This window comes from Netta rufina, assembly GCF_964035555.1.
Source record: "Netta rufina genome assembly, chromosome: 1".
NCBI classification, from domain to species: Eukaryota; Metazoa; Chordata; class Aves; order Anseriformes; family Anatidae; genus Netta; species Netta rufina.
The window spans coordinates 168,710,075-168,732,622 of NC_140123.1; the positions used below are offsets into that span (position 1 = coordinate 168,710,075).

At 38.6% G+C, this 22,548-nt stretch overlaps 1 protein-coding gene across 1 annotated transcript; it reads left to right on the forward strand.

Moving 5' to 3' along the window:
• Positions 1-1,860: 1,860 nt before the first annotated feature.
• Positions 1,861-17,515, forward strand: TSPAN8 (tetraspanin 8). Its single transcript, XM_084306727.1, has 8 exons — positions 1,861-1,924; positions 5,773-5,835; positions 8,507-8,635; positions 9,266-9,340; positions 9,426-9,533; positions 12,692-12,841; positions 14,727-14,810; positions 17,381-17,515. The coding sequence occupies exons 1-8, from the start codon at positions 1,865-1,867 to the stop codon at positions 17,432-17,434; spliced, it is 723 nt and encodes a 240-aa protein (XP_084162853.1). The 5' UTR covers positions 1,861-1,864; the 3' UTR covers positions 17,435-17,515.
• Positions 17,516-22,548: the final 5,033 nt, after the last annotated feature.

Consider the following 22,548-nt stretch of genomic DNA (forward strand, 5'->3'; position numbering starts at 1 on the left):
ATTTCATGCTGCAACTCAAGACTTCTTTAATGAGCACCTACCGTGCATGATGACTTAGAGCTGTGTAGTTTTGGGTACAAAATGTTGTTACTGACTTCTGCCTACAAAAACCTTGGTTTACTACAACTGCATGGTCTGGCTGCAGACTTATCTGTTCAAGTCCTGTGTCATCTGTGATTCTCTTATTACCTTTCATGGCCCTTTGCATACAATTTTATATGGTCCTTTAAACTCGTGATTCATTTGTGGCTATGGCATCTCTCCATAAAGACACCCACGTTTCTCAACTTACTTATTTGTTGAGTGCTTTAGATCTAAACCATACCACACAGTTGTTTCTCCCAATCCTTACAAAATCTGTATTTCATGAGAGCAATTATTTTTAGGAACATTCTCAAATTCAGAGTGGATGTGGATATTGCGAAATAAACTAGTCAGACAGCCGATCTCCTAGGGTTAGAAAAAAAGATTACTCAAAAAGGAGCCCAAAAGTTGAAGGCAGGTATAAAGTCAGCTCTTAAAAGCGGGAAAGGTTGCATCTGTTTTAATAGAATTAGAGAAAGCAACTGGAGGGATTCCAACATCACACCTTCACTAAAAGTTGGGTTAGAGAGCAACCAAAGGAAACAGCTCTTAGTGTAGATTTTTTTTTTTTTTTCCCCCTGTGGATCCTATAAAACCCAGGATCTAAGTGACATCTTTTTGTCACCATCTACAGGTGTGTTATATGCTAACATTTTCCTTTATACTTTTTTCAAATACAGATTGCAGCATTGAAGAATGAGAACCAACAGTAAAAGGCTAAAAACTGGGCTTGAGCCAAGGGGTTTAATAAATCACATCCGTCCAGCAAGTCCTTAATCTCTCCTGTTTAAATCCTTTGTGCTCACCTGCAAAATAAAGCTCCTTTTTTATGATGAACCCAGGGGAACCTGTGTCTGACCCTCATCCCTCCAAGAACTAGTCTATCAGGCTTCTCCAGAAAACAGGCTGATAGAAAAGACAGAGCAATTATACCTTTATATTCCCCTCATGATTTCTAGTTTGAGGAGCAAAAAAGAAAACAAACAAGACATAAAGCAAAACTAATGAAACAGGTTTATTGCCTTGCCTTCTGGGACAAATGGAGCTCCCGTTGCCAGGAGGCATCCTGAATCTCACGCCAGAGCTGCGGTTGCTGTGCTGGGGCTCAAAGCACTTTAGGAAACTTGCATGGCAGCGTGTTTTGTGCACCACGGTGCTCAGGTTCCTGGAGTGCTGGTTTAGTGAGGAAGAGGTAAAGTAGACAGCAAGAGGGAGAAAATGGCTGCAGGTTCCTTACCCTTCTTCTGTGGGGATAAAACAAACTTATTCCTTTTTTTCAGTCTGAATGTCTGCAGTGGGACTGCAAATATCACCGAGTGAATTTTGGTAACGATCTGTGGACAATGAAAGAGTAAATCCTGTACCTTAAAAGCATTAAAAAATGCATTCATTTCCATGTCGTAAAGGAAGCACATCTGTAAAACTTCCCTCCCCCTTGAAACTATTGCTCTTTTTGCACCATCTATTTACTCACAGGGTGTAGGACGAGACTAACAGCACCATTAAAAAGCACACCTCACAACGACACAAGGAGAGTCTGGAGACTCAGTGATAATACCTGGTATTACTTCCCCAGTGCTCTGGTTAATATTTACCTGTGCTAAACTGTTTAAATAACTGTAGATGCCTGGGTCACAATTTTTGCTTTTAGTAGCAGAGCGCAGTGTATTTGATGCGGTCTGAGACATTTCCTGAAGAAACAGGAACAGTCACTCTATTGAGGTCAAACCCTTAAGAAAGGTTCTTCTGCAATTTTCATTTTTGTCTCAGCTTCTTGAAAATGGCAGGTGTAAGCAGCTGCATGAAGTACTCCATGTTCATCTTCAACTTCTTATTTTGGGTAAGTCGGTGTTTAAATTGTTATTAGTGACGCGTGAAATGTGTTCAACATTATCCAAATGCTGTAGTTGAAGAAATTGTAAATAAAATAGAGCATAAATGGAACCAGAGTATGGTTCTAAATCAGGGAGAGGAGAATGTTTAATTTTTGCCCTTCCTTTGTATTTTTCTTACAAAAAAGTCTTAATTGAAAAGTAGAACAGATGGGTCTCCATCTTCCTGCCTGCAATGTGCCCCTTATGTCAAAGGAAATCACTCATCTCAGTCAAAAGATAATAGACTCTACATTATCTTAATGGGAATTGTTCTTTTGTATTTTTTTTTTTTTTGTATCCTGTTTGCATCCAAACTGCATAATCCTGAAAGTGTAATTGCAACAGAAGATAGGAAAATGCACTTGTATTTTTAGCCTTCTAATTGATAAATCATTTTCATATACTTCTTTGTGGTTCCTAGCTTTATGCTCAGTGTCATAATTAGTTTCTGATGGTTGACCATACATTTTTGGAAAATGGTATGGGCTGGCAGCGTTGTCAAGAGCTGTACTGAAATGATCAGCTTTCTTCAGCACACATAGGAAGGTGGTTCCTGCCCTATGCCCAGCACAGGACAGCAGGCAGCTTTCTGAGAGTAACTTGAACCCTATTTGTCTTTGTCATATCTCGGCTAGTTTGCAAGAGTTTCAGGTCCTGGAAGCTCTGAAAAGTTTTGAGTTAAAGATAATTTCTGCAATGGTTCAGCCTCAGTGTCAGCTTTCCTACCATAATTTTGCCAAGTTCACCAGAGGTTCGCTGAAACTGGATGCAAAACTACTGACCCCAGTATGTTTGTTGCCTCAAGGGACATATTCTGAGTGAAAAGGTGATAGAATTCAAATAGGATCACAAACAGTTGCCGTATAAATTTTGTTGCTAGCCAAAATGAGAAGAATCAGCAAAATTCTTTGATCTCTTGTGGACCTCACGAAGAAACTCCTAAGAGACCAGTAGCAGTCAGGACTGGCCCCCACTTTTCTTCCTCCACATCTACCAAGGCAGATTGAAAATATATGGCAGCCTAAGCCTCCAGGAACTGCATGGGTTTCTGGAAAGAAGATCCAGGATGTGATCCTGGAGGAGTCCTGAAAGTTCAGGAAAAAAAGCAGCATGGAACAAACTTCCCAAGACCTTGTTTATGCCAAAGTCAGGAAAATCTGCACCCTGTTCTGGGGAAGAAAATGCTGAGAGCATTTGCTGTGCGTATGACAGCCTGGCTGAGACAGAGGAGGACACAAATGCAGTTATACTGACTTATTTTAAAGAAAGGGGCTTAGTACTACGGAGATAGGGAAGAGGTGTGGTGCAAGCAGCAATACACACAGGTGGAGCACAATGAATCTGAATTCTTTGAATAACACTCCCGTCTCTAATCCCTGGAAATCATTAAATTGCTGTGGTAAAGGACAGGGAGCAGTGATGTCTTCACAGCTGCTGCTTCCACTCCCTGGTGCACAGCGCAGTTGGGCAGGTAGAAAGTTAAACTGATAGTGGGGAATAAAGGTGACTTTCATCTCAACTAGATAACAGCAACGGCAGCGTGTTTATCTGGTGTCCTTTTTTTTAACCCCTTTGCAATCTCTCTGGATTGCCCCCTTCTGAGGGCCTCAGGAACAGGCTTTTTAGTCTTCTTATGCCCTTTTCTTAGCAGCTCTTACAGCATATCCTTGAATGTCTAAATCCTGGAATAGGCTAAGCCAGATCTGCAAAGTCTCTTTTGCTTCTCTCTCCTTGGCCCCATGTGTTGTGTGCCCCCAGGAATTCACAGCCCTGGCATTGGGCTCTGGAGCACCCACAGAGCTTTGCATCTTCCAGTCTGGTGAAAGAAAGCTAAATTTTATTTTAAGGAAAACTAATAATTAGGATGGAGTACTGCAACAAGCATGCAGTGTTCTATTTTGACTCAGGGAACAGAACTTTTGATTTGTAATTTCAATTATTTTATTTGTGTTTTCTTGTTCACTTTGTATATGATGAAAATAAACAGAAACAAAACATTAAAATTTCACTGAAATTAAGTGTTTTTATGAGTCTAAAACAATTTTATTTTCTATATTTAAAATATATACACCATACTGGAAACTTCATTTTAAAATAATATTCTTTGGTTTTTTGAATGGAGGAAATAGATATTGTAGCATCCCCATCTGATTGGTAAGTTTCTGTACATTCAGATTTACTTACTTCTACTACTGTGCTATATTTTTGGGGGAGGTTCTCTATAACGAATAAGGCAGTGGGCCAAATTCTCTTTAGATTTGCAGCAATAGCTGCTTCAGTGGAACTTTTCACATTAGCAAGCCCACGTTGTCTGGTGTGTAGCCACATGGTTCGCACAGTGCTGCTGAACAAGACCCAAATACAGAGTCATATGATACCATCAGTTTCTAGGCAGATTCAGTGGGATTCAGATGATTTCAGTGGGGAGTTCTAGTTAAATTTGATAACATGATATAGCTGTCATCGATTGTACAACTTTCTTTTTCATGTGTAAAGCGTACTTATAGGAGCTTTACTTAGAACAGAAAAATGTGTGGTACTCATGTCTGAGGGCTGGCTGTGTTCCATATTAAATAATCTGCTAAAGTCGTTACGGTCTTTGATGATGAATATTATATGAAACCTTTTTGTAGGAAAGTATTTTTGAGGGAAAAAAAATCTTAAACATGTAAAAATAGCTCTTTTAATTTTAAAAGGTCCCAGTTTTCATGGGAAGATCATAACCACATTTTAGAGCCATTTCTGACCTGACCATTAAAGACATACAGGAAGATAATTCTGAATCTTACTAGACTTTGGTCCTCAGTGATTTCTCTTTCCTACCAGTCCTCTCAAGTGGCTCACATAATTACATATTTTTAGCCTCTAAAACTACCTGTCTCCCATACCTGGTAAAAAAGAGAAATTATGTGTGAGAATTTCACAATCACAATCATCACAAACAAGGTAAGGAACACAGTGGCTGGAGCATAGTGGAACCGTACCTCAAAGATCAATGAAACTGGAGAACAACTGGTGATTAAGGAATATGTCTGGATCTGGGATTCATCCACCCTGACTTCAACATCTCAAAGCAAATCATTCTGGGCTTCTTTTTAAGTTGGTAATATCAATGGGTCATTTAACTCATCTGAGAATATGTGTCCCTGACAGGTCAGAGGAGATAGACTTAGATGTTTATCTTTCATGTGCACAAGATGGACTAAAGTTGTCTTCTTTAAAAATATAATGGAAATAATAACTACCACAATGTGCTCTTTACAAGAAGAATATTCTAATAGCTCGAGATAGACAAATATTGTTGCAACAAAGAAAGCAGGAAGACTTTATTTAGAACTTTTCCTAATAGTTTTACCATAGAGAATATTTCTAAAGATATATGTCCTGAAAAACTCTAGAAATAACTGTTGTACCGACATCCCTTATCAAATCTTTCATTTCCATTATACAGGAAACATTGTTCTTTATAGTCATGTTATATACATACTATAGCAATTTATAGTTGTCTCTCATCTGACAGAATTTCTGTGTCCTTACAACCACATGTATAAATCATCAAGGAAATGATGATTCCTCTGGGATAGAAACATCAGGGCTTTGGTGCATAACTGAAGGTTTAACTATCCTTATGAAGTTTCCTGGATATGAATCAATATTCTGTGCTCTAGCAATTCATGTTGCTTTCATTTTGCCAAAGAAATTATTTCAGAATTTTGGCCAGCATCTGGTGCTATTTGGATGCTCAACTTTAATCTGAAATTGTTGATCTTTCTAAATATTCTTTTTTTTTTTTTTTTTTTTTTTTTTCCCACAGGTGTGTGGTTCAGTTATTTTGGGCATCTCTGTATGGATACGTGTTAGCAAAGATGCTCAGAAGGTAAATGCATACAATAATATCAGTTCCATGTAAAATGCAGAAGCTACTATATAGATTTTACTTTCCCAACTTAATTTCTGCAAATGTGTTCTGCTTTCACTGGGGTGTTTTGTGTGGGTAAAAATGAACGTGTTTTATGATGTTTAAGATTAAAGAAGATGGTGTGGGTAGTCAGATAAAGTGATCAATGTATGCACGGATGTGTAATGACAAGTGTCTTCCAGTGTTACTAATCTAAGCTCTTGCAGATGCACAGTGATTTCTCTTTAAAATGTGGGTCTCTTTTTCCTCTAATGAAAACTAATGATGGTTTTCTTATTGATTTCAGTGCTAGAAAGAATAATGAGGAGCCATGAGCCTCTTAGTCTTTTCAGTCCTTCCCCATTAGAATAGTATAGTCATATATATTTATAGAGTTACTTCTATGTATTTTTAGGAAATACTTTTTACTTTTCTTACTGTCTTCAATAATATTATTTATTATTACTTATTTTCTCAGTAATTGTAACTTTGAAAGGGTGCAAGATTTTTTCTCTTCTATTTTCAATGGCTTCCTAATAATGTCTAACCCTTTTTCACTCATGGAATTATTTTTAAAGAACAACAGATCTTTACTCAGTATTTAAATGTAATGTAAATAGCCTTCATGGAGGGGAGAAGAAAAATCCCTGAGTTCCCCTCCTGGATTTTATTTGGGTTATTAAATTTCTTCAGATTTTATGACTTTCCTTTTCTGCAAAGTTACAGAAAATACAATCTTGGTGAGCCCTTGATCTTGCATAAATGCACCAGCGGATTGTCCTGTTGGTGCAAAGGTTCTTTGGCCTTGTGGGCCTTGCCAGCATTTTGCCATCTGTGCTCCCAGTGGCACTGATATCTTAATTACAGCATGTTTTCCATTCACATAAAGAAGTGAAGTTGATTCTACCATTCCTCTGGAAGGTGCTGTGCAATCTTTGCATGTTGATGCTTTGTTATGCTAACAGGAAGAACAATCTGACTCTGAGGTTTAGGCAGTGCATTTCTTTGGCTGAATTTGAACCACATAAATGTAAATGAATTTGAAAATTTTATTTGTATACTTTAGTTTTCAAAATGGATTTCCGGCTGTAGAAGTGAAAAAACGATCAAGTGTTACTTTGAAGGATTTCTTTTCCAACTTTCACATTGAGCCTTTAGGTCAGATTAAGCTGCAAAACTTCTGATCGCTCCTCTGCTTCTCTACCAGAATCCATCAGTAAAGAAAAATACTTTTTAATTCAGTATATCCGGAACTAAAAGGATGTTGGAAATAAGAAGATGGCTTTATATATTTCTTCTATTTGGCTGATGATGTTGTTGTCCTTAGCCAGTCCCAGATGTCTCATATTTGGCAGTGGATGGATGTAAGAGAACTCAGATCACAGTGACATTGTGATGTGGAGTAAATTAGGTCATTATGGAGAGTTTTGCAATGTCCTGCTGTGGAAGAAGAAGAATGATGTGTTTCACTCCTCAGTCAACATTTTACAGAAGCTAAAGTTGCCACGCTTGCTAGATGACCATCTCTAGTATCATGGCTCAGATAGTGCAATGGAGCTTGGAAAACCATAACCATTGTTATTCTTATTTTTGGAAAGCTTTCCTATTCAGAAAAGCACACTTAAGTGTGTCCCAAGCTGGCTTCCTGAAGTGACTCTTGTTACTCCACAAAAATTGTGAATTAAGAATTAGGACCAAAATTGAAAGTGTTTTCTTACTATTTTTGCCTCTATGCAAAGATCCCATTCAAATCCAATGTATGTTTTGCCTGATTAGTAATTGAAGAGACCAGAAAGATTTGTCTATAGATGAACAAAGCTTTCTAAGAATAAATAACAGGAGTTTCAGTCCTACTTCGAAGGGGAAAGAACAACACATTCTTAAAATTATACTTGTCTATATACCTTTTTAATTTCCATCAGAAGATAAATATGACAACTTCCAGACGTTTTTGCTAATCTTGGCACAAGCCACATTGGAAAATATTCTTTGAACATTTCTCTCTGTTTTGGCCCTTGGCCTTAGTCCTTCTGTGGGAACTGAATAATTTGATATTTAATAATAATGAGTTATATGAACTGTTTAGTTGAATGTCCAACACATCAAAATACAGTCCTCATCTGTGATGGCATTATTAGAAATCGTACCCAAAAACAAAGAAAAAGAAAGCTGCTTTGGAAAATATATCTTTCTCCACTATATCCAGCATCACTCAGAAACATGTTCTCTTAGGAACAGCCACAGAGTACATTCTTGGATTTCTAATGACAGACAGAGTTTTTGTTTCTTTAACATTTGGTTAATGTAAGAGAGATTTTGAAATAATTTTGCTACTTCCAACAAAAAGCAAATATTTGTCAACTGAAAATGAACTGAAAGCTATTTTAAAGATGAGATTTTTATTTACTATGTTAAGTTGACTTTCATCCTGTGCAGAAACAGAGATTGTGAAGAGACAGGTTCCACCAGGCCATCCAACAAAAGGTTTAGGAAGGATGTTAGTGGTTTATTGATTCAAGGAATAGAATTTCTCTATGGTTGCACATCAGTATATTTATCAGTTATTAAATATTTTCTTGTTTGGGGAGATACATATGTTTTTCAGGGGAGTTTCTTGCAGCTGAAAGATTTTTTTTTCCTCTCTTTTCAGGAGTTGGGCGTAGACAGCAGCCTGTTTGCAGGGGTTGATCTGCTGATAGCTGTGGGCTCCATCATTATGGTCCTTGGGTTTCTGGGGTGCTGTGGTGCCATCAAGGAAAGTCGGTGCATGCTGCTCTTGGTAGGAAAAAAAAGAACATTTGTCTGCCTTTAACAGACTACAGATACAATTGATGTATAAAGTCACTGGTAGTACCAGATGACAATACTGTTTTTATTTCATCGAATGTTTACTTATGAGCATGTATTGTCATTGCCTACCCCACACTTGAGCCCTTCCTGAATTGAAGTGCAAAAGAAATGATGGGTGGTCTCATCAAAGAGAAAACAGGGCCAAGAGAGCCCTGACCATGTCACTAACTTTTCCCCCACACAACTAAAACTGACATTCACTCCACCAGTCACCCCCCTCTATGTATGTCATAAATGTTTTAATGTCATAAATTCCCAGTTGCTCCCTCTGCTAGTCTTCCCAGAATGTCCTCCTTGTCCTCCTACCCAACATCTCTCACCTACACACTGCACATCATGCCACCTCTCCAAAGTGTCTTGTTTTGGTGACTAGATGATACTAAGGCACACACTCTGTCTTGAGCATCCCTTTTCTCATCCCCAAAGAAGGAAAAATTGGAACTGACTGGAACTTCAGTTCATTCTATGAAGCACGTGAAAGATTAATATTCACTTTAAAGAGATGATAGCAACTTGGTAAAAAAAGATATAATTTTCTCTACCTTTTGTTTCTTCCTAGTTTTTTATTGGACTGCTGCTGATCTTGATCCTTCAGGTTACAGGAGGTATCTTAGGAGCAGTATACAGATCTCAGGTACAGTATTATTCTGTATTGTCATTCAAGTCTTCCCAAAGATTTGTTTCTCCACTGAAAACTAATAAAATATTTGCACTTGCAGATTGAAACATCCCTTAACACGACTTTAAAGGACAATGTTGATTTATTGCAAGGCACTACAGCAGAAGCAAAGCAATTTCAAGAGACCTTCCAGAAGTTTCAGACAGAGGTAATTAAGATGTAACAAAGGGTGGGGGTTGTTGCTATCTGTTCTATCTCTAGCATTTGTCTATGCTTCATTTTACGGCTACTCTGTCATAGATTTGAATTTCACACCCTGGGGATGGGAGAGGATCTGACTTAAACACAAGTTAAAATGCTGCAAAGGGATTTCTGCTCCCTTGATGCAGCTTGGGCTTTCCATAATGATTTCTTTGTGCAAAAGAGAAGATTCTCTTCCTGAGAGAAATGGAGCAAAGACACACAACATGCAAGATGATCCACATTTAACTGTCTGAAAACGTCCCTTTCTCTATACAGAGGAAGACATTCTCAATGGCCCTAAATAGGATTTTGTGAAAGTTTCTTTCTAGAATAAATAAATTGGTAGCTGTCTAGATCTGTAAGTCTTAAACTCCATAAGTTTGCATCAGTGATTACAAATTCTTCAGTGTGCTTGCAGAAATTAAAAATGTCTTATAAGAACCAACACAACCAAAACAAAGGTTCCCTCATTCTGTGATATGACTGCAAGAGATTATCAGTTCTTTCTTCGAGGCCATATGCTCATTACACTGGCAAGTAATACTGCAGAGCTCACAGGGTGTGCAGAGCATGCCTACAGGATTTAAAAGCCCTGTAATTGGTATTGGGCCTTTAAAAACTCTGCATGTCTTTGTATTTGCTCTTCATGGTTTTTATATGTGCTTATTTTGTCATTCTAGAAGACTGAGCAGACTAGAGACATTTGTGCATATGTCTGAGGAAGTATACTTCAAAGACTTGTAATTCTCTGTGGGGTGTGGTAGGATTTATGGATTCAAGTAGCTCTGAGGACCCAAGAAGTCAGGTTTGCATCTTGGTCATAAATCGATTGCCATGAAACTGTTGTTTGATGCTTGGGTTATCAGTCTTCCACAGCTTTGGTTATGCTAGTGCAAGTTATGCATTTTATAAAGTATATGTTTTGTTCTAGCCATGGTTACCTAAAAGGTGCAATTTGCCTCTTCTATTTGGAGCAAGGTATTGTTGCCTGGGTAGGTTGGAGTGCTGGTTTTATTCCCCTATTCCAGACTCTATTTGGACCCCCTCAGAGCTTCAGCCACATGAACTTATTTAAGAAGTATTTAAAGATTTAAAGGTTTCTGTCTCAAGTTGGGAATAAAATATAAAACAACGCTCTTTTTCTTCCTGAAAGCAGTGAAAACTTTCTCAGTCTCCAAAGCCCAGATCATCTTCATTTACAGAAAGTGGCCTCTGCTTGAGTTTGGATTGGTGATGGCCAGTTCTTTATTGCCTGAAATGCCTATCAGTATTTCATGACCTCCAGAAAATATTCCTTCCTCACTCAAGCTACCATGTTTCTATTTCTTCTCAGTAGGATACAGAAGATGGAGTTACTTGTCACCTCCAGAAATTAGCCTTTTTTTTAAATAAATGAAATAGGGAATGCTTAGGTGTTGACACAATGCCAGACTTTTTTTACAAGACTTTTATTGAAGATATTACTAAACAAAGGGTGATATCAAAATCTGAAAACTCTGATAATCCCCACCATCCCTTTCTCTCCTCATCTGAGGTCATCCCTTCACAGGTCCTCACTGAATTATTATCTCAGAGCTGAATAGCTCCTGCTCCATAGGAGGGCCCTAGTCCCCTTCCAGGTCTTTGCATTTGGCTGGACACCTGGGGCCTAGGAGCCTGCCCCATCACTGTGGGGATGAAAAGGCCTGGCTTCCCTTTACAAATGTCCCAAAAATTGAGATTGACTGTTACATAAATGCTTTGATGAGAAGGCTTCCTTCTCCTTCATTGCAGCTTTCCCTTTTGAAGGGAAGGTGCTCCTTCAGTGTGTCCCAGCTGAGAACTGTCCAGTACCCTTTAGGCAAGAAGATTGGATAAGGAAAGCTTCAGTAGTTATTTCATTTAGAATATCATGTTAGCATGAAATCATTAAATGTGTATTTTCCTGTGTAAGAGTGGGGAAAGATGCGCAATAAAAAAGAGTTTTGTTTTCCCTGTACTTACATCTATTCTGATTTCTCCCACCTGCAAAGTGCCAGAAGGTAGACACTTAGTACCACCCTGATTCTGGACATCACACAGAGAACAAATTTCACCATTTCTGGTGTGTGTCCCTGCCATACTCCCAGTAGTACCTGTGCCTATACATTGGCACAGAGTGTCTGCTGCTGTTTTTAGGGTAGGCTTAAAGAATTCTTATATCTTTAAAGGCTGACGGTGTGAAAGGAAAGGAAGTGAGAAGCAATATTTAGGTAGCTTATATTACTTCCACTTCTCCATTCTGCCTCCGGCTTTGTCCTGTGCTTCTGAGTCAACTTAACTCTCCTGATATAATAAGCAGCTCCCTGGAGGGATGATTGAAAGGTGAGCAAAATGAAAACAACAACAGCAACAACAACAAAAAAAAAGCATAATTACTCTATTAATTTTTAAATAGACCAGGATTGTTTTATTATGTCCCACAGCCTTTGCTTTTATACAAAATAACATGAACACTTCCAGCTGCTTTTTAAAAGGGGGAAGATGTAAACCCAAGTCTGCACCCCTGAGCTTTAGTGGCTTGAACAAAGTGGAACCTGAAGTGAAACTGCACCTGGCTTAGGCTTCACAAACCCCAAATGGAGCCCTGGCCTCCTCAGTCCATTTCTAATTTAAAGGGCTAATCATCATTCAAGGTGGCTGTTTTTCTAGATTTCATAGTTTTTTGTGCCTGAATTTTACTTTTTCAGCCTGGCTTTTCAATATATGATTTACTGTAGATGTTACTTACCACATGCAGGTGTAAGTCACAGAAAGAAGACTTGATTTTGAAAACACACAATACCCAGCATTGCTCCATGCTGTATTCTGGCACTGACAATCACTAGCTTTACAGTATATTAATGGTTTTTGAGTGCTGCATGTTGAAAATTGTCTCTTTTATTTATTTATTTTTATATTTATTTATTTTTACCTTGTGCACTCACAGTCTTATAACTTGTATTGAAATGTAAAGGGTATTTGAGACAGGTATCAATCTGGGAAAAATTCCACATTGGATAGGATGAAAGGAAATTGTTGTTCCTCTTGGCTTGCCCTCATTTACTCCCCTAATGGCAATTCATTGTTTTTTTCTTCATCTTCCTGTTTCCTCTTTTCTTGCAGAACAAGTGCTGTGGTTTGTTGAATGGGGCTGCAGATTGGGGAAACAATTTTAATACAGATATTGATGGCAGTCAAATCTGTGGATGTGACCCAAATGGTGAAGAAGCAAACCTCTGCGTCTCTTATAACAGGAGATATGTTTATAAAACGGTAAGAAAAATATAATGTCCCGCTCTTCTTTCCAAACACAGGTTTTAACATAGAGCTGTCTTTAGTTGCTGGCATAGTCAGCAGTTCTGTCTCTTTCCAAAAAGACAAAATTTTGCCTTCTCTTCATTAGCCAGCTTTGCCTCCACACCAGCTGTGGTGAAATTGCTGTGCATACATAAAATATGTGTCTGCTTTCTCCTCCTGGGATGTCTCTGTTGTATCTGTACACTCCATTATCTCCCAGTCTGCATGGTAACTACAGGTGAAAACTGCTGTTATGGCTTTGGGGTCAGAGTATGCCTCTGGGTCAGAGCAGCACGCCAGCTACTCTTTGGATCTCCTGTGGAAGATGAAGCTCCCGCCAGAGCTCATTTTGGTGGTAGACATGTTGACTCAGAGGCTAAGAGATAATGAAAAGCAATTTCATTAAATACAAGATCCTTGAGTTTTTATAGTCATTTACTAGAAGAAAAACACGCTCATTTTACAGAATCTACTGGTAAGGCACCTCATATGTGGTAGGCTTCCTAGAAGCATACTTAAAGTGTAATTTGCAACTCAGGCCTTTTGAAAAGCTTGTGGTAATTAATATAGTAGTAAGGCAAAAGTGCCTGGTGAATGGTTACAAAAAAGCATACTCAAAAAATGGTGGATGGGCAGCAGAAATCTTGTTTATTTCACAATTTGTCTGTTTTCTTATACTGAAATTTAACTCCATACATACCAAGAAAAATATGGAAAAAGTAGTGGAAAACTCAGAGAAAACACCTACATTTTTAGAATGCTAGTAGTATGATGTTTCCAATCTGCATCTAGTACACAGCAGATTTTAGCAAATATCCCAAATTGATTGTATACTTTCCTAAATGCACAGCTTCTTAGCCAGGTCCTTTCTGAACACAAATTTCCTCCCTGCGTAGTCCCACAGAAGCAAATACAGTTTTAAAGCAAGGGAACAGTCTGGTTAAGTAGAGAATGCCAGAACCCAATCTGGAAATAAGATGTATGCAGAGGCTTTTTTGGCCACATTTTTATGTCTTTTTGGCCGCAGGCAAACCCTCAAAGGACATATGAGAAACCATCAATGAAATTACTGCAGGTGCAAGATATCGCTCACATGAATGCACAGATTTCATGGTGGTGTTAGATGCTAGTAAAGACATTCGACTCTTGTGATCCAGGAAAAATGGTTTGAAATTTAGTGCAGTTCTGAGTCAGCTTAAATGAGAGGTTTTTAGAAGAACTGGAAGGAGAAGACGCATGTGTTTACTGTGAGGGAGGAAATATGGTGAAGGCATATAACTATGCATTATATTTGGGGGGAATGAAGTTGTAGTGTTGGAACAGTATTGTGGTTTTGATGGATTTAAGCTGTACTTGGCTTTCCCTACAGTTTGCAAAAGGAATATTGTCAATGCCTGGAGAAGATGTAGGCGTTATAAGAACAGATGTATGCACTTATTAAAAAGGAGAGTAGCTCTGCATAGAACTTCAGATGTGATCACTCACTTCCTCCCAGTCCCAGGCCAAGACCACCAATCATTTGTCAAAATTAATACTTAAGTTTGGTTTTATATCTAAATATTTTTAGTTGAGACTGATTCTAATAATAGGCTTTGAGGTCTCAAACCCAACGATCACATTAGTGGGAAAATGAAGTTAAATTCATCTTCATTTTTGTGAAGGCAAAGGCTAGATATCTGTCTCAGGGCCCAAGATACATATAAATGTGTTCTTTGTGTCTGTTAGCAACAAACCAGTGTAAATTCAAATAACGTTTCTTTTACATGGAGAGCAAGAGAGAAAATATTTTAGAGGATGTGTTTCTAATAAACTTAGGTTAATCTTGCTTACCTATAATTATTCATTTTGTCTTGTTTTCCAGGTTTGTAGAGAAGTGATCATCAAATATGTTCAAGACCATATGCTCATAATTATGGGGATCGCATTTGGACTGGCAGTTATTGAGGTACCAGTATACACCATTAAAATATTTAGTGGCTGACAAGCCATGCCTTCTACTTAAAAATACACTGGGAGTGGAATTAAAACACCTGGCTTGCACAATTAATAGACAAGGGAGAACCACCTCTAACCTTAGCTGAAATCTCACTGTTATTTCCTATCAACGGCATACTGAGGAATTCAGGTGGGACCAGACCACCCTGTTGCCTGTATAAGCATATCACATGGCACTTTTTCTGCAAAGATTTAACAGGTTTGGGGCCAGGCTGGGACTTGACAGTGAGCCCAGTGGATGGAAGGGTGTGCAGACTCCCAGACCCAGACAAATAAGAGGCAGAGTAGCTGTTCTTCTCTTCTTAGCTGGAGGAAAAAATCATATCATTAAACTTTGTAGTCCCTAAATTGCATATTCTTATTGTGGAGAAATTATGATTCAAAATCATTATTCAGAGGGAGTAATTTAACCATCAAGATGGTGTCTGAATGTGCCTGAGTGCACACCTGTGCTCCTCCATATACTCTGGTGTATGAAAAAAGCAGAGCATGTGAGCTCTTCATTTTAATTGTTTCATCATACACTGAAGACTATCACACAAAATTTTCTCCAAAGAGAGGAGAAAAAACAGTGAGGTGATCCAGTCAGCTACTTGATGAATGATAGGCTTTGATTAGGAGAAAATGACAAAGAAGCAGGGGATTTCATCATGTTGCTTTCTTTGGTCATTTTCATTCTTTTTACTATTCCTGTGCGGTTTTCCTCCTCCCCTGCCCCCCCCAGATGAATGTTTGAGGGAAAATCAGAATGACGAAGATTGCTGTGCAGAGTTCAGCCTGTTATTCCTAACGAAAACTTCTTAACATCCTTGGCAGAGGACTGTTCCTCGTGGTATAAGAGTGGGCTAGAGCCCCAGCTCAGAAGTACTCTTCCAGGAAAATAATTGTAAGCAGGGAACAGTTAGGCAGCTGCAGCACTGTGAGATGACAGGCCACTTCTTACTCGGCATAGGCTTCACATTACATAAGGTGCTATACATGGGAGGTCAGGTCTCTTGCCTATATGTAGAGTTCATGGGGAAAATCAATGAAATATATCAATAAATAAAGAAAGGCCTTTACAAATATAATGAAGTGTAAAATTTCATATCTATCCAGAAAGTAAGTTGTAAGTCACTTTGCTCTAGTTATTGTAGTTGTGTTCATTGTAGCCTTTAGTTCATTGGCCATCATTCTTACCTTTTCTCCAGCTGGCATTTTCTGTGGCGGTTGCCTCTCTCAATCATAAAAATATTTGAAAACAAAGTGAGTAAACAATATGAGGATAACAGCCTCAGCTGGTACAAATTGTCAGCTGGCAATTTACACTTGCTAAAGATTTAGCCTTTCCAAAGATATTAACATATTGTGACATCTCAAGTAACTGCAAATCAAAAGCCACATGCTTAACTCTCTCTCTCTCCTGGAAAACAGCAGATAAAAAGGCCGGGAAAAGGAAAAGTATTCTTTTGTAGCTGTCCCCCTCTGCCTGCTCCATCATGCCACTTGTGGGCTGTAAATGGTTTCAGCTCAATTTGTTAGTGGAAATGATACTGAGAAAAGAAGGGCCCAGTTTCACTTGGGCACAGGTGAAAATGTGGGCATGGTACATCAGGGAAGCCAAGTCAGCTTCTTCCAGCTGTGAGGCCATCCCCTTGCCTTACCTGTACCCACATGTTCTGTACACTCCACAACATCTCTTCCTTAAATAAATGAATTCATGGCTTCATAAATGTCCTTTGAATACTTTACACTTTTGGATAACACCTTCACAGACTGGTTAATTTTAAATCCAGAAGGAAGCTTACTGACCTTCTGATCTTGTCAGCTGTCTGTCACAGGTCATGGAATTTCACCCACTAATTCCTGCCACAGGAGGTGATCCTACCAAATTTTATATCTCAAACAACTTCTTTTGTGGACTCAGAGTTTCTATCTCAATCCTATTACTGACGAATGTAAAACTTTTATTGTATGATCATTTGCTCATCAAAAAGGCAGGATATGTACATGTGTGTAAATGTACATCTGTATACATATACACATATGAATATACGGATATATTTAAAGATGATAAAGTGGTAGTCAAAAAGAAGAGAGATATCAAAGAGAAACAACCCTTAGAATATGAAATAGATTCAGAAAGTTCCTCTAAATTTCTTAGAAAATAAAAGATTGAATTTTTGTCCGACTTTCTTGAACTTTTGCTTCACTTGCTGCTTCATTGCAGCTAAGAACTGCATTTTAAAATCCTAGAGTTACAGTGTTCCCGATCCACACAGGCAATTCATCTTTTAAACAAATGAAAGTTTTCCATCGTATTTGCAATCTTACCTGTGGTACATGCCGATTTCATTAAAATGGCAATATACTAAAGTCATGTTCTTTAAAGAATTACATTGGAAAAGATCTTCTGCATAACAGATTTAGCCTGCTTGTAAGTCCAAGACATTTGCAAACAAAATGTTCCCACTGTGTATCAGTTGTATCTTGGGATTTCCAGGACTGCCAAGTAATACCAGAAATGTTTTTGTTTTCCAGATTCTTGGTTTGGGGTTTTCTATGAGCCTCTACTGCCAGATCCAGAGAAAATGAAACTGTGGAAGTGTCAGAACAATGTCAACGGCCAAATCAAAACCTTTGTAGATAGATGGATATTTGGTTTGGCACCTTCAGATAAATATACGCATGTCCCAGGCAGCTGTTCTGATGAAAACAGCACCTCCTGTGCACACAGATACTTCACAATTTGCAAAAAGACCTCCTTATACTTTGTAGGATTTAATGATGTGAATGTGAATTTTATTTGCAATAAACGTCTTTGTTTGTGTTTCTGATGAGTTTATTTTGTCTGAAGATAACATTTAAGTAACATTTAAGCCATGCTGAGGTTTGAGCTCCCCCCACAGAGTGTCCACATGGCTGTCATGCCACTCGAAGCAGAGTCATCATAAACAGTCGCGTATGGTCTTGTGTGGGCTGGCTGCTCTGGGGAATCACACGCCTCAGGCAGTTTCGCTTGTGGGGCAGGGTTTTTTCATTACTAGTGGCACGGGTGAGTTTGACACTGGGTTTGATATATATGGTAAGGTCTCTGTTACTTGTGAAAGGCATGGGGACTAGATTTCATCCAACTAGAAAACCCTGCTTGGGGGTTCCCTTTAGGAAGACTTATTCTGCCTGCTGAAATAGTTACTGATAGGTCCGAATGATGTTTAGATTGTATATAGGTGTTGGATTCAGTGGCATGTATTCTGCAAATATGCATCAAGGATGAATATCAGGTGTTCAAGGTCAGGTTGGATGAGGCCTTGGACAACCTGACCTAGTGGGTGGCATCCCTACCTATGGCAGGAGGGTTGGAATTAGGTGACATTTAAGGTCTCTTCCAACCCAAGCCATTCTATGATTTTATGAAATCCAAAGCCATGTGAGACAGGACTAGCACAGAAATTGTGCCCATGGGATTTACCCTGGGTGGCCAAGGCAAGCAGCAGGATGGCATCAGAAGGCATGGCTGGTCATGTTATGACAGAAATATAAAACATGCCTGCCTTTAGATTCACTGGTGCTTGTAAGCATCAGGGCTCTGAGGCACCCCCAGCCCAGGGCCCAAGACTCCATGTCACCCCTGGGGCTGTCAGACCCTGCCCCAGCTCTCCCCAGCGCAGCCCAGTCATTGGCACCATGAAGCTGGGCCTATCTATGGGTTTACATCCTATGTAAAGATGAGATTTTAAATGATTTCTTTGAGTGTAGACCTTTACCCCTGCCTGATACTGTCCAGACTGGGTTCAAATACAACTCACCTGCAGCATGTTTCTGTCACATCAACACCAACTTTCCCTCTATCACTCAGGCTAAGATGTGAGTGCTGTTTTCAGACATTTATGCCCCCCCAGGAAGCCATCTATCTACCAGGCAGTTCTGGCACTTGCTGCTGAACCTCAGAAACTGTGCCAGAAGATTTAAAACTTTGTTGGATCAGAGAAAAAACATGACTCTATAACCCAGCCATACTCTTCTGGAAAGAAAAATTTTGGCTTCTGCTTCCTCCTTCTCCCCAGACTATTTTTTTTCTGTGCATGTCTTACCCGTAATGTGAAATCCTGGGAACTGAGCCTGAATCATACAGATCATGGGATGGTAGCTTGGATTATTACTACTGAAAAATTTTGGAGTAGATGGAGAAAACAAAGAAAGAAATAATTAATCTTCCTTATCCCCCTCCTTCCTATGAGAAGGAATGCTCTCCTCTTTGAACACAAGACCATAATGCCTTCCACAGAGGGGGTCTCAGAGCTGTGGATGCCTAATGGGTGGACATGAAGGGGAAATTACAGCTCACATTTGTTCCCAGAAGTAGCTAGTTTCATTCTGCTGTAAACTGAGTGCTACTGCTATGCGTTTGTGATAGGTATCACCACAAAGTTGGCACAACTGATTCAAGCCAGTGTGTACTGGCTTGAACAACAATCTTGTCCCATATGCTACTTTGGGGAAAACATGTATAAAAGTAAGGTGTTAAGACATCTAAGTTTTTTATTGTCTACAGCCCTTTTTGGATACAGTCCATTAAATATCCTCTTGCATCAAAATAGAGGTATGTTAGACTCTTTCTGATTGAAACTATGGTGCCATTAAGATCAACAGCAAAAAAGTTAATTGCCTTCAGTCATGAAGTTTGACACAACAGTTTCACTTAGAGCTAAAGTGAATAGCTCTCAGCCTCTGTTTATTTAGGCAACTTACTGAGGCAATTGTCTTTATTTCCTAATGCTCCGAGGAATAAAACTGAAGTAAAATGATTATATGATACCATGACTGTTTAAATGGGATTGAATTGATGAAGTCATTCAGGATATTACCAACTTGTTGATAAAGTGAGTTTGCCTCTAAAATGTGCCAAGTGCCTTTGATGTTACAGAACTGCTTTTCTTGTAATGTTCTATATTCTCCTGAAGTTTTCTCCAACTTTTTTTTTCAATGGAAACAGCGAAATGTAAGCATAAAACAAAGAGGAATCTGTCAGGATGGGATTCATCTGGCCCTATGCAGAACTATACAGAGCAGAAATTCATGTCTGAACTACCTGTTTGACTTCTCTTTAATCTTCTTTGATTACAATCAAAGAAAAAAAATAAACAAATCCAGGATTTGAGACATCTCATTCTCAAGTAGATGTTCAAAGAGGTTAGATGAGTCACTTGCATTGCAGATGTGTAACATTGGTGTGAATGAATCCCACCCAACAAGATTGAACTCATTAAAAATAATAGAAGCAGTCAGTGGTCAGTCAGGAAAGTGTATTAATATAATATTCCATGAGGGTGTAATGACTATTCATTGATTCACTGACCTTTTTGCTCAGTCATAATCCAGCCTCTGGGAAATTAATCCTGTTTACTCTCTGGGCTGGTAGGATGAGATTCATCTTCTGTGCTGGAATGTCCTTCTCAGAGCCACAAGTCTATAGCAGAGATCCCAGCACCACTCCTTCATGGAGTCCTCTTGGTTTTCTTATCAGAGAACATATTGTGTTAGCAATTGACTCTAAGTAACAATGGGATGTTTTTCTAAACCCACAATCACTTTTTAATCATGTTGTCTGGAATCACTAAAATGGATTTTGACAATGAAACATGGAACAATAAAATCATTAGGGTTTTCATTTTTTTGGGATATAAGATGGGATGTTCTTTTTCTTTTTCTTTTTCTTTTTCTTTTTCTTTTTCTTTTTCTTTTTCTTTTTCTTTTTCTTTTTCTTTTTCTTTTTCTTTTTCTTTTTCTTTTTCTTTTTCTTTTTCTTTTTCTTTTTCTTTTTCTTTTTCTTTTTCTTTTCTTTCTCTTTTCCTTTTTCTTTTTTCTTTTTCTCTTTCCTCTTTATCTTTTTCTTTCTGTCTTTTATCCAAGGTTATGTTCCTCTCAATGTTACTCAATAAAATCAGGCACACAGGGGAAAGACACATGGCCAAGACTTCAGCATTTTGGAATAGCAAGGGCAAAAAAAAAAACAATATATTATAATCTTAAATAATATAAGAAAAGAATGGTAGGCAGAAAGACAATGCAACCCTTAACCTTTTTTTTTTTTTTTTTAAGGAAGCTGGATCCCAAATGAGAATGTTTAACACAAAATGGGGATTCAACATGTGAAGGCCAAACAACTATTTAATGGCAAAGGATAAGACATCACACCTGGGTCAAACTATCTCCAAGTAATTATTTGTTACATAATTTAAGGGATTTTAGGGGAATGTGTTGTTCTCAGAAGGGATTGCAATTAGGGAAAAAATACAGCATGAATAGAAAAAAGAAGTTATAGTTCATGGTAAAATGTAAGTCATTAAAGCAATGTCAGGAATGCTGTAAACAATGAAGGGAGTGTTAGTGAGTCCATTTCTGGAAACATAAAATGGAGAAAAAGAGGCAGATTAACAAAATAAATCTGATTTTGAAAAAGGATAGAAGAAGGAAGCAAAAACAGGGAAGGTTCACTTGAAATAAAGAAGAATAAAGATATTGAGTTTATCAAGACCCAACAGTTTGTTGCACTTAAGTCAGTGTTGGGGGAATTTGGCCCTGATCCATCTCTGTATCCTGGCTGTCACATTGAAAGCCAATTCAACCTGTTCTTCATGCAACATGAAACATTCCCCAAATTTGTCTGGCTGCCATAGCCCCTAAGAAGCTGATGTCACCAGAGCATAACTGGTAGTCAAAGGGTGATGCAAGAGACAGCTGCATGTCCCCCAGGGATAACTGGACAATTAGCCCAAGGAGCAGAAACCATGACATGATGGCACAGGAGATCTGGTCCAAGTAGGTTTAGAAACATAACTAAATGAGGCAGCAGTCTTTTTTTTTTTTTTTTTTTTTTTTCCTTTTTTTTTTTTCTTCTTAATTTAGATGGGGAATTATCAGTTTAAATTCTGAAATAAGATAGAAACCACAGAACTAAAAGCTAGTTCTTCAGCACTGCTCTAAGATCTGTCCTAACTGCTTAGCCAAAGGTTTTTTGAGATGGGGGAAAATCCAGCCTATCTAGGCTCATTTAGACTGGATTCAGCCTTCCCCAGTTTATAAGATATTTGACTTTGAGCTGTTTAGCTGGCCAGTTATAAAACAAATCCTTAATCCTTCTTTGGGGCCAAAACCAAAACCTACCCCTGTAGGCATTCAGGCTGTGGAAGCCACCTGAACTCCACACCTCCAGAAGGGAACAGAGCTGTGTGATCTGGGAAGTGTTACACTAGGACATTATTCAGGGACTAAGCAGAGGCTTGGATATCTTCTGGCTTTAACCATGGCAATTTGATTATTCTTGATAATTATACATCAAGAGAACTGGCAGGTTTTCTCCCTGCCCCTGTCAATAGCAATACTCTCATCCTTTCACTGAAGGACTCTCTTTTTGTGCAGTGGTTTGGATTAAATTGCTTTTTGTTCTGTTCAAGTCTTTCTTTTTTGAACTGAAAGCTGACCCTTGGTGTATTTTGCAAAATGCTGAGCCTGCTCAGGTTTCTTGGGGAAGCAGAGGAGTGATGTCATTCACCACTTGATAGGATTGAATCCTTTATCTATCTGAACTTGGACACTGGGGAGGAATGGGAAAATCATGCCTATCCCTTTCTTTCTCAAATCCACTTACAAATTCTTTCTCCTTGTAGAGAATAACAAGTCTCCACAGCAATATCTCCTTACCACTA

Coding starts and splice junctions, on each gene's coding strand:
- TSPAN8 (XM_084306727.1), top strand. CDS start 1,865: ATGGCAGGTGTAAGCAGCTGCATGAAGTACTCCATGTTCATCTTCAAC. Junction 1,925..5,772: donor TCTTCAACTTCTTATTTTGG/GTAAGTCGGTGT, acceptor TTTTTCCCACAG/GTGTGTGGTTCAGTTATTTT. Junction 14,811..17,380: donor TTGGACTGGCAGTTATTGAG/GTACCAGTATAC, acceptor TTTGTTTTCCAG/ATTCTTGGTTTGGGGTTTTC.